The sequence below is a fragment of the Mytilus californianus genome, unplaced genomic scaffold (assembly GCF_021869535.1).
Source record: "Mytilus californianus isolate M0D057914Y unplaced genomic scaffold, xbMytCali1.0.p SCAF_11, whole genome shotgun sequence".
NCBI classification, from domain to species: Eukaryota; Metazoa; Mollusca; class Bivalvia; order Mytilida; family Mytilidae; genus Mytilus; species Mytilus californianus.
The window spans coordinates 35,566,804-35,579,242 of record NW_026262593.1 but is presented as its reverse complement, the minus strand read 5'-3'; the positions used below and the strand labels follow the sequence as shown (position 1 = coordinate 35,579,242).

Here is a 12,439-nt window from a genome sequence, read left to right as displayed (position 1 = left end):
ATCACTCGCGGTTTCGTGGTAGTTTGTTCGCGTAGAGTGCGGGAAGTCGTGGGTTCGAACCCCGGCCTGGTCAAACCGGACTTTAAAATTGGTATTTGCTGCATCTCCGCTAAGCACCCGGCATGAAGGAGTGAGAGCAAAGACTGGTCGGATAGGAGTCAGAATAATGTGTCTGGATAAGGTGACATGTCTTCCTGTGGACTGTTACCTTGTGAACTAGCACGTTAAAATTCCGGCTCACCATGTCGGTCTGTGTAAAGCAGGGTAATATTTATACCATTGTATTATGTTCGCGTCCTGAATGTGCATTTAATTTGTCGCTTGATGTTAAAAAGCAATCTATCCATCCATGAAATTGGGCTTAAATCGACAGGATTATTGGTGATCAAAAGGAATACTGACCCCAAAACCATTAACATGTTTCACTTGTTAAGACTAAAAATATTGCAATTCAGCAGTCCCAAAATAACCTCTATTAAGTATATGCACATGCATGCAAAGATTGCAAAAAAAATGATGTCTGATATGACCTATTGTCATGTTTGTCTTGTTTGTTTAACTTTCGATCGACATCAACGATCTTATTTCCATTTAATGATGATCTTGTTCTCAGAAATGTTTGTACCAATTAAATTCTGACAGAAAACGTTTCATTTCCTTCAAACGATCTGACCTACTAGTATATTAACGGGCAGCTGGTAACGGATGTCGCATCCATAGCAAAATACGCTTAACCGTTCGGAGCATATGTTAATATCACTCTTTTCGATGCGTTTTTTCTCAGTATAGATGAAAGTTCGTTTTTGGAAAACAAAACATCAAACGAGCTGATTTGCTATTTCCTATCTGTTACTATTTACACAAACATTACAATATTCTTAAGCATACATGTATACGTGTATGACGTGTGAAGAGATTGGTATACATAATAGAGTACTTTGAATTTTTCTTTATTTTTTTACATTAGGATATCATTTTGGGAAACACATATTTAACAGTGATTATTTGAAGACAACTTCTACTTTTATATATAAAAAATGTAAAGTTTTCGCCGATTTTCTGATTATATATATATTTTTATCTTACCTCCTATAGATTTCTGGGGATATGATTGTTTAAAGGACTACACGTGGTGACTACTTATATTTGATATAGGGTGTCCTAAAAAAATATGGGGTTAGCTACCATATGGGGTTAGTAAGGAGTTACTTCCCTTTCAAAACAAAAAAGAAATCTGAAAGGTTTTAACAGACGAAGAAATTGATAATGAACGATTGAAATAAATTCATAAAACAAATTTAAAGCTAACAAGTTGTTATTGTTGGCATTTGATTTTTGTATAGACAAATGGAAGAAGGTTCTTAATACTAAGTATTGAAGACTCGATCACTTTGATAGGCCGCTAGTCTAAATACCACATGTGAAGATAGTCGATAAGATAAATTCGTTACACGGTGTGCTAGTGACCTAATACGATATATATGGAGTCAGTAAATTCCATATGGGGATTTGCGCTTCGCTCTCACCCCATATGGAATTTACTGACCCCATATATATCGCATTAGGCCACTAACACACCATGTAACTAATAATATAAGGTTCAGATATCAAACTGACAAATATTAACATTGGAAACGATCAGAATGGATTAATTTCCTTACGGAATGAAGAAAATTTTATCGAATGTTCAGTAACATATGAAAACGAACTACACAAATAAACAAAATAAAAAAATAAAGAATATGTATTTCTTTAATCACAAAAGAAAGTTAGTGTGCTTAAATTTCCACATAATGTTGGAAAATAATAGAAAATGTCTTTATGTTGAATTATTTTAGCGAATTCATAAAAATGTAAATAATGAGTTATCACACAGTCATTTCGTTCTCATCAGATATATTGGTCAGCTGCATCTTGATCTCGGCTGTGCTATGAATCTTTTTCCATTCATTAAGGAATATAACTATACATATGATTGCATCAGCAAAAGACATGATGAAACTCAACCACATGACATAGAATGACCAACCATAACTACAATCTACTGACACGTCTTTTCTCTTTAAATCTGCTACTTTCTGCATTTCTCTCTGTATGTTAGCAATGTAAATTACCATGCCAACCACAATAAAAAGTGCTACAACAAGAAAGAAATTTAATCAATATTGCGTTTCTGAAAAGTGACAGGAATATTTTACCAAATACATCTATTTTCTATTTTTATGATATAAGGAGTGACTATTTATGGAACTTTCTAGTTTATACAAGGTTGAGTACCAAATAGTATTGCAAGATCATAGTTGACATTGTACGAGTATAATAGCTTCGGTCCATGTTTTAGATTTTCGATTGCATAGTTGCTAAGACACTCGCTCAGGCAAAATTCACCTTAGATCATTTTGGACATTCTTTTAAGATCCCTTTTTGTTATATATCTCCTAGCGTTTCTCCGTGATTATATATTCCTGGCTTTAAATATTTGGATTTAAGCGTTCTGGAAAAGCTTTTTAGACGCCCAAAATTTGTAAAGTGTTATTTTCATACATTTCCAAATGTATATACAGATCCTTGTTTTTCGGAAAATATGATTATAATGATGATTAATCCATTAAAGCGCTTATTCGAACGCAGCAAATCAAATTGCGTAATTTCTTTAACCGGTTTCAAAAACCTTTTCCGACCGACCTTGTTTAATGTATATATATATATATATATATATGTGCACATAATAACCTTTATATTAATCCTACCTGTTAATATGTAACTAATGCTTGCCACCATTGTTACCCTAAACCATTTGATATTTCCCATCACGTTAAATATCCCAGAAACAATGAGTAAAACGAGAGCTGTGAGAAACATTGGAGACGCTTCTCTCTGTGATTCTGTAAATACGATATTCATTCGTAAAAATAAATTTTAATTTTGCTAAATTAAAACAAATCTTTGTTGGTATTTTCATTCTATCATACCATTGAAATAAACATGATGAAATGTTACAATAACTTGTGTATCGACCATATTTGGCTGAGTAATAATAAGTTACGTACTATGAACGTTAAATGAGTTTTAAAAGCATACCGTCGCTGGGCTTCCAAAATGTAGTAAATAACAAATTTTCCCAAAAAGAAAAAATCTCACAAACAGTCTTTGAAAATTTGTTTGAAATGCATGCTTCCAAAAAGTCGTAAGTGAACCTGAATATTTTTGCAAATGACAGTGAAATAAAAACTATGACTTTGTGGATTACATTAAAACTAAACTTATTTTAACAGAAATAAAGAAATGTACAAGTGTTTGATTCCTTAAGCCTTTATACAACACTTTTCAAGTTTACATACAACAAAGTGTACAAGCAATTGAGATTGGCAGTTTTGTCGCAAGTCTTATTTCAAATGTTCTGATTGGTCTAACTGTATGCTATTTTGGAGTATCAAAGATTGCTTTCCGCCAAGACGATTTGTGTGAAAAAGTAATTTTAGCCAAAAAAGTCATGTACGACATTTTGGAAGCCCAGCGACGATACGTTAATTTATTGCATATAAAACAAATATCAATGCTTGCGGATGAACCATATTGTCTTTTCTCTTCAACTTAAGGTTTTTGATTGCCCCCTTGCTGTTTTCTGACTCTTTTTTTTATAGACTCGTTTTGCACATTCCTTATTTATACATTGTCCAAACTATGTAAATTAGTTTTAAGTTGAATATTCGTCTTTTAGTTTTATAGACAGATGTTTGTCTTTTCTTCGTTTTTTGTTGTTTGTCATGGTTTTGTCGGTCTCTTCGATTTACGAGTTTTGATTCTATCTTTGGTGGTTTCCGCCTTTTTTTTATTTTGATTATCTTCGATAGAAATTATCATTTTAATATTGTTGTATGTTCTGAGATAATTTTATGTTGATACTTGTAGATATGTTTTTATGCCGCTTGCTATTTTCAAATGCCTAACAGAATAATGAACATTGATATTTGGATGAGATTTGTAAATCTTTTCACTAACCAGCAATTGAAATGGCAACCTCCTGGCGTTCTATTTTCGGTATCTTGTAATCCAAATTCTCACAAAAGGTGAATTCTGAAACAAAAATATATTTAAATCATATTTATGATTTAAAGGAATTATATTTAGCCCATCTGCTGATATGTTTTGCTTCTTTTGCTCAAATTATTACTCAACGGTAAGTCATACTGAAAATGAAAGTAATGATGACTACACATACATGTAAGATGATTCTAAGATTGACCGTTACGAATCATAAATATATATTAAAGGTGTATAGTATACGTTCATGAAACAGCATCCAAATAACACACAAAACAGAAAAGACATGTTGAGGTCAGGCACTTGAACGTGTGGCGGGGTCAAGCTATTTAGTTTACAATATCAATCCTCCCCTGTACCCCTGTTGAAATGATTTTACAATATCAATCCTCCCCTGTTGAAATGATTTTACAATATCAATCCTCCCGGGTTGAAATGATTTTACAGTATCAATCCTCCCCTGTTGAAATGATATACTGGCTAGGTAAGAATTGAAAATAAATAATCTTGCCATAGACAGGATGAAAACGAATATTCTGTCTAACAAAATGCAGGAATAGATTATGCACAAAATCGAAAATAAAAAATCCATAAAAAATAACACTGAAAACATCAGACTTAACAACACGAATCGAATGTAGCAATAAACCGGGAAATAGGTTATTTAATTTATTTAAAAGTTGATGACTTGTGACGGGTCTTTGAACAATAACTGAGACTTAACTTAAATGACAGTTTTATTGTCAGTATGCGCTCGTTATTTAAAACTATTTTCGTATTTATATATTCTTTTTTTCTTTTTGTCATTGCATATATGTTTTGGTTATCGTTTTGGCTTATTGTGAACGTTTTGGTTATATTTGTCTTGAATAAAAACAATGTTTGATTGGCTTTTGTTTTGTCTGTTTGTCTCTTTTCTTTTTATCGTAGGTTTGTGTGTCCTTATTTGACTTATACTGTTTTCATTGTGTTGTTTGTCTTGTGATCGTTTCTAGTTTTTTTGCCATGACATTGTCAGTTTATTTTTGACTAATCAGTTTGAATATCCCTTTATTATCTTTCACCTCTCGTTTGTAGGTCACGTCTTATTTTTTCACACACGGTATTTTTTTCTTTTTTTGTTCCTCTTGTTATAATTGTTAAATGTTATTAAAAGCAGAACAGGTGAAATGAAGATCTTCATGATGTTCTTGATTTTGCGATGTGGCTGTTTGCATACGAAACAAACATTTATGGTGCTGTACCTATTTACCTCATAGTTGAAGAAATTACTTGAAACTTTCAAAATAAACAACAACTACTAAGCTCATTGCTCTGTTGCACTCTAAAGGCTGACTTGTTGACAGGAAAATGGTCATCCATGTACTTCAACTGTCCGGCAGTAAAACCCTTAATAAACTGATGTGTTCTTTTAACTGTGCGGGATTTATAAATATGAAGCCACCTCCGGTAAAATAGGGAAGTTAAATCCGATGCCTCGTGTTTGATGGGTGCCATGTTCTCTGCGCGTTACAACCAATTTAACAACTCTTTGGGGGTCCATTGGTAGCTTCTTGCAGAGCAAAATGTCTGTTTTTTACAACATACAATCAATTTTAAGTTGCAGCCCAAATTGTCCGCCCATCATCCTAGTTAACCTATATTGCTGAACCAACAAATTATGCTTATTGTTAACTTTCCCTCTTTCTGAATATGCATGAAGTATTTGCCACAGAAGGTTAAGCAAGTAACAACCAAGTCTTTCCCCTTTGATATAGCTGTTTATTTTCTTATATTTCAAGAGACTTTTGAATCTCATACATCGACATAAATATACTTTTTCTATAAAAATCTTAATACATTCTTTTCATTTTAAATATGCCTACCAGATGGCTGTCGCCCCAGGCGCATTTCGCAAAACATAGTTAAATCAGTTGACTGTAGCTGTTTAAGTACATGAATTATACACAAGGTTTACTTGTTATAGGACAAAACCAGATATAAACAACGATACTATAATAGAACAACAAACCCATGGCAACTGAACAAAATCGCCATAATCCTATCACAAGAGAAACTTCGAATTTGTCAGGAAAAGTACTGTTTTCCATTGATTCATCCATTTCTTCATATTCAATGGTGTCGTATGTTATAAAATACTTAAGTGAAAGTTCCTCCGTTACATACAACCAGTAGTTTGTAGATATTGAAACTATAGTAGTTAATAATGCCAATCCACCTAATGTAAAAGCTGCACACACTAAAATACAGGATTTGTTAAACCGATCCATCTCAGCGACGTTCAAAACTTTTTAACTAGTTTGAAATTTAAGCATGATAGTGTTATACTTTTTCATCAGCATATTTAAGTCTTTTCGGCGAAAGAAGTATAAGATTTAACTGAAGTAATTATTTAAACACTTCATCTGTATTCACAAACTTAACTTCAATGATTTCTAATGAGCATAGTTGTACTATCAGACCGGATGCATCGAATTATTTTCATATCTTGAAGTTTGTATTATAATAAGTGCATATGAAGAATGAAATTTATTTTGATGGCTTTATCGGAAATACTACTATAATAGTGAATTAAATTACTATACTATTAAGAACATTATGTATAATATTAAAGTAGTTACAAAGTATTAGATAAAAGAGAATACAAGTATATATAATTTAATAGGTCATCTATTATAATATGTTTTACGTATTGTAACAAGCAGATTATTACTATAATTGTAAAGTGTACTGTATAAATGGAGTCATAATTAAGTCATTTGCATTTCTGTCCAATTTCAATTGTTTCTAAACGTTGATTGTCAGTGAATAGCTCATTCAATGTTATTTCACTTTCTTTGTCGAGCTTTAATGTTCTTACCAAAGCTGACTGCATTCTCTATAAAATTATATTATTTACTTACAAAATAGATTAAGATGTAAACAAAGAACAAAAATTGGGGAAGTTCAGGCGTAATTTTTTTTAAAAAGGTCATATAAAACTGATCTTATGTATTCGCTTAAAATATTTTTATTTGGCCGTGAGTCCAAAATCAACAACTGTAGTCTAAAACTGTATTCTTATAACATAGTAGACGGAACAAAACGACTGGGATATTGTTTGTTTTAGGCAGATTAGTGTTTATGATATAAGCATCCTAAATCTAACTTGGCGTTAGACACATAAAGAAATTAAAGACGTCTAAATGTACGGCTTATATATGAGTTACATGACGGGTGTCGTTAGTTGAGCAGGACTTGTTTACCCCCTTGATCACCTTATTTTACCCCGATGTTTTGACGCGGTTTGTGTTGCTCAATCTGTAGTCTTCTCTATTTTGTGGATTGCTGTTTGTGATTTAGTCGTTTTGTTTTCTTCTATTTGACAATGGAGTTGACTTATGGTTTTAGATACTCCTTGGTATTTTCTTCCTTTTTGGGGAATCAATTAAGAGAAACAACCAAAGCTTTGCCATGAACACCAAATTCTTTTACAGAAGGGAAGAATATGAAAATCACACTAGATATAAAATGCTCACAGTATCAATCGTTTTGATTATACATAATGGATTCGATTTCTTCTTGGTTCATTCAGTCAGTCTCGTTGTATTGGTTATCTACATATAAATAAGAAGGTGTGGTATGAGTGCCAATGAGACAACTATCCATCCAAGTCACAATGTGTAAAAAGTAAACAATTATAGGTCAAAGTATGGCCTTCAACACGGAGCCTTGGCTCACACCGAACACCAAGCTATAATGGGCCCCAAAAAGACTAGTATAAAACAATTTAAACAGGTTAAACCAACGGTCTAATCTATATAAAAAACGAGAAGCGAGAAACACTTATGCACACCAAAAAACGACAACTACTGAACAACATGCACACATACGAATTAACAATTCTTTTAAATAAATTTGTAAAAATGAAGGGTTGTATTTCTGTCTCATTGGCGTATAACCGTACATCTCGTTTTATTCTGATTTCAATTAATTCGTAGCGAAATAAAATAATAGATTCTCGACATTTGTAGCATTTAAACAATAGATTTGATTGTACAAGATTTACAAATAGATGACTGATAAAAAGAAAACAACAATCTCTAAATTTCGAGCATCCGAAGCGCTTTTCTGGACTTTGCCTTTTCAGGAACGCCCAAAGCCAAAAAGATGTAGAAATACGTAGAAAAGTTAAAAGATATATATCACCAAAAGCGACCTTAAAAGAATAGCCAAATGCTTATGCAGTTATATAAGTGTTAAAATGAAAACCAATATGCGTGCCTCCAACATTTTTTATCGAGAAGAATCCCTGCTTTATTAATGAAGATTACTTTCAATTTTGTATTGAAAGTAATAGAGGGTATTGACTGTTCGGTTTGTGTCTGTTTGGTGTTATGCGCTAAGTGATTTTTGTGTATTTTGCTTTCACAACTTTTGTAATTAAGCGTAACTGAAGAAAGTTATTCCAGAAACTTCCTAAATTAATTGATTGTTGTTTGCTCAATACTAAGTGGCAAATATCTTGCATATTCAGACTGAGAACAAATAAATATCGATCCATTAGGTTAAACAGTAATGTTGATTTACCAGCAAGAAGGGCGGGAAATAAGATTTGTGCTGGAAAAATAAGGTATGTTGGATATGAGCAAAATGTTTACCTTTCAAAAGACGTTGTTGTTAGAGTTCTTTAAACGTTTCCTTACATGATGCATCAGATTTAACGGCTCCATTTTGAACCGATGTGACTGCGGATACCGATCAGCATGCTGATGGATGGGAGAAGTACAGATTCATTTATTTGTATTCCCCCAAACAAACTTCGGCGTTAATTAAGGGACTTGTGCCAGAGAAACAACATAAATTATCAAGTTAGGTACCGGACTTATCATACATAGGTAAAGTATACTGCATTTACGTGAAATGTTGTAACTTTTAAGTTAGCTTGATAAGATATTTGGATGTTTAATTACCATTCTTTGTTTGATTTTGGATTGGTTTGATGTTATATTCGGAGAATGTCATAAAATGTCGAATTTCTACAAAATATATACATTAATTCGAAAGCCTCTAAACAAGCAAATGATGAACACTATTTAAACATTAAGTGCTCGTGAAATATCTTGTGTTCTAGAATGTAAAATATTAGATGTATATTCGTTATTCCAATGTTAACTTATGCAATTGATATGCGTATTTTGAGTGGTGCTCAAAACGAACAAATGGAAGAGTAATATAACACGAATGGCACATAAATGGCGCTAAACCATGGGACATTTCTTATCAATATCAATTTTCTTGAGTTCTTTAGTATTTGGTGTCCCTTAAATTTTCTTTGGTTCTTATAACAATATTACAATTTCATAACTGTCTCCTTTTATTTAAGAAGATTCAAAGGCGATGTTCTGGATTTTAAGACACAGTTTGATACAAAAGCACCATGCATTACTTATCATTTTTCAGTCAAAGTCATAAGTCAGTATCATGTTTAGAAAACAGATACATGCTCCTTAAAGATTCTAGTTTTTAAAGATGATAGTCGTTCACAAGAATATAAAAAAAAAGATATTACTTACTTTCTAAATAATTATTAAAGGTCATGATCAATTGCTTTTGATCTCAAAGCCTGAAGACCTCTGACAAATTAATTAAGGATCTTATTTGTTAGTTGCAAATTTACAATGTTATATTAAATTGATTTTCTTATTATGCAAAATAACATGCCCTTGTTAATCAACCTTACATGCACGTGTATGCAAACATTTTCGTGTTTCCTGTTGTTTTCAAACACCAACAATTTGTACAATGCAGGAAAACAATTTTTTGACGCCTAGCCCAATGTTTGACACAAAAAAATATGCACACGTAAAGAGTATAAATATACGTGTATTAAAAGAGCTATACACATCTATACTTGCAATTGCATATCAAGCGATACCCAAAGAGATAAACTTATACCATGAATGTGTTCTGTCAAAAAGTTATTGTTGTCGTATACATGGCTGCGGTATTAGTGGCCAGCTTAGTACAGGCCAGATACGTCGAACCTGGAGAGAAAGAAGGTTATGAAACTTAAACAATTGAAAAGTAAGTACTAGTATTTAATCTCGAAATTATTGTATCATGGTTCATATTGATAATTAGAACGTAGTTCAGAAAATGTATACAGGCAATAGACAAAGAAATAAACTTACATGTAAAAATATCAAATAAAAAAGTAGAGCATGCATTTTTCATGCGAATTGATTATGCCTAATGTTAAAAGTCGTTTAAACTGTGATCTTAATCGGGGCGGGTATCGCAGTTAAGAATACTGTTACAATTACCTTCTTTTTTGTTGTTGTTTTGTTTTTAATTACAAAGTACTAATATAGATCAATACGTGTTACATTCAAATAATGACGGATAGTTATGTTATTGCATACAAAACACTATATCTAAGTTGGTTTTCTTTGATAAGTTGAAATTTGTCTGAGGTTATAAAGGACTTTTGTGCTCTTCAGTATCTGGTGTCCCTTTATATTTTCTTTAGATTTTCTTATAAATTTACAATTTGATAACTGTCTCATGGATGTATATGTTGTGTACAAGATGTAATTTTGTACAAATTATAATTTGTACAGGGTTTTTGTACAAGTTATAAGTTTTTTGACACATACCTTTTTGCACCAGGTGATAAAAGTTTATCTTCTGAAATGTATCAGTTTAATGTCTTAAATTCAAATTTATATACTTAAACCTAAAATTTAGTGCTATTCTCCTTGTCTTCAAACTGGAAATAAGGACACCTGAATAGTTTACATTCTATTTTTATTTTTCTCCTTATACCAAAATCATATTCATAAAAAGTCGTTTTGTGTTCTTATAATGTTTTTTTTTTATCAATGCTCAGTATTAAACTGTATCATGTAGTCATGGAAATATGACAGTAATATGCGAAACAAAAGACAGTGTGCTTGCATCATCCATTTGTGTTAAGTGATTCATAAAACACTGATAACATGTACAAAAATTGTGTACAAATTATAATTTGTACAAAATTACAATTTGTACACAACATATATACAAATGTACATGTATCACATGCATTCCTTTTATTTAATGCAAAATTAACTAACTAGCGTTATTATACTATATTATATTAAATATCTTCGAAATAATGGGATAGATGAATAATATGATGCAGGAAATATAAATAGGAAGATACAAGGAGCATGCAAAAAATCATACATCGTAGGGAAAAAATCCGACAGAATCAACAAAGGACGACAATGCATAGAAATAATCAGCAAAAGATGCACAAATGATTGAGCAATTAAACACCGGGTTGAACCTAGGTGCTAGTGCACAATAAATAGTAAAAATAATGTTGTTCCTGCTCCGCCCATTGTCTTACTTTTGGTAAAATCCTATGATATCATAATTCTTTATTATATATGTTACCTTTGGTAAATAAATCAGCCTTTGTCACCATAGAAGAATACTCACTTTAAATGACGTAAATATACAAAACGAAATAAATAGATAAAATTAACATAAAATTATCATGAAATAAAACGCAATGCTTATCCTGACTGTTGTGAGTATCGAAATGCTTTCTACAGAGTTTACACGAAGACAACTATATTTCAGAATACAAGGGGACACCTTTGATTGTACCGATATAGTTTTTAATTGGTTTTTTTTGGGGACTTTCAAATATCCAGCTGTGGGATATTTTTCATTGCTTTTGGAATGTTGTTCTACGATTATTATCATCCAATTGAAATTAGTGCTTTACCAAAGAATGATATTTTTTGTATCAATCAAAGCATTGTGTAATTTGTACTGAAACTAAGATTTCAGTTTCCAAAGATGCTTGGATTTTTTGTTCTACTTATTCATTTTCCCACGTTTTGAGCCTGCAAAAACATTATGCTCTTATTCCTACAATTGGCATAGACGCAGAAAACTACTTGAATGAGTGACTATATCTATTCTTCCATGTGTGTCCCCTATTTCTACTAATGTAATACACTTATTTACTGAATACGTTTTTATTACAGGTTTGACATTGGTGTAAAGACAGAAGTCTATGAGATATAATGGAAAATGGTGAAAATTGGTAGCCTTAGAAGACTAAATTTTTTTTTATCTTATTTAAAAAATAAAGCATATTTTTTAGAAACCATTTATTTGTTGTGAAATTACTTAATTTATTATATACATATATAAATTGATGTTAGGGTTAGGGTTTTTAATTTAATTTTGAATATAGTCCTGAAAATGAGAACATTTTTCTTTTGTGTTTTAGCATTTGAGTGAATAGGACATGATAAAGAAGATGTTATATCAATACCGGATAGGTTGAATGAATAAGAAATATAATGTGGTTGATCGTGACAAAGTTGTAGGAGTAAAGTAACAAAAGGATCTA

At 31.6% G+C, this 12,439-nt stretch overlaps 1 protein-coding gene and 1 long non-coding RNA gene across 2 annotated transcripts; one reads left to right on the top strand and one right to left on the bottom strand.

Annotated features, from left to right (window-relative positions):
• Positions 1-1,734: 1,734 nt before the first annotated feature.
• Positions 1,735-6,476, bottom strand: LOC127719992 (voltage-dependent calcium channel gamma-8 subunit-like). The gene is made up of 4 exons (XM_052226382.1): positions 6,056-6,476; positions 4,003-4,077; positions 2,751-2,885; positions 1,735-2,137 (listed from the first exon to the last, which is right to left on the bottom strand). The coding sequence occupies exons 1-4, from the start codon at positions 6,312-6,314 to the stop codon at positions 1,869-1,871; spliced, it is 738 nt and encodes a 245-aa protein (XP_052082342.1). The 5' UTR covers positions 6,315-6,476; the 3' UTR covers positions 1,735-1,868.
• Positions 6,477-9,877: 3,401 nt separating this feature from the next.
• LOC127719998 (uncharacterized) lies at positions 9,878-12,191 on the top strand. Its single transcript, XR_007990576.1, has 2 exons — positions 9,878-10,110; positions 12,069-12,191. It is a non-coding gene; the product is annotated as an uncharacterized LOC127719998 (long non-coding RNA).
• The last annotated feature ends 248 nt before the right edge of the window (positions 12,192-12,439 follow it).

Bases quoted from the DNA above. Each gene is read 5' to 3' on its own strand.
- LOC127719992 (XM_052226382.1), bottom strand. From the start codon at position 6,314: ATGGATCGGTTTAACAAATCCTGTATTTTAGTGTGTGCAGCTTTTACA. The intron at 4,078-6,055 runs GTTTGTTGTTCT...TTTTTGTTTCAG, and splicing joins ATTTTGTTCAGTTGCCATGG to AATTCACCTTTTGTGAGAAT. The intron at 2,138-2,750 runs GTAGGATTAATA...TTCTTGTTGTAG, and splicing joins CATTAGTTACATATTAACAG to CACTTTTTATTGTGGTTGGC.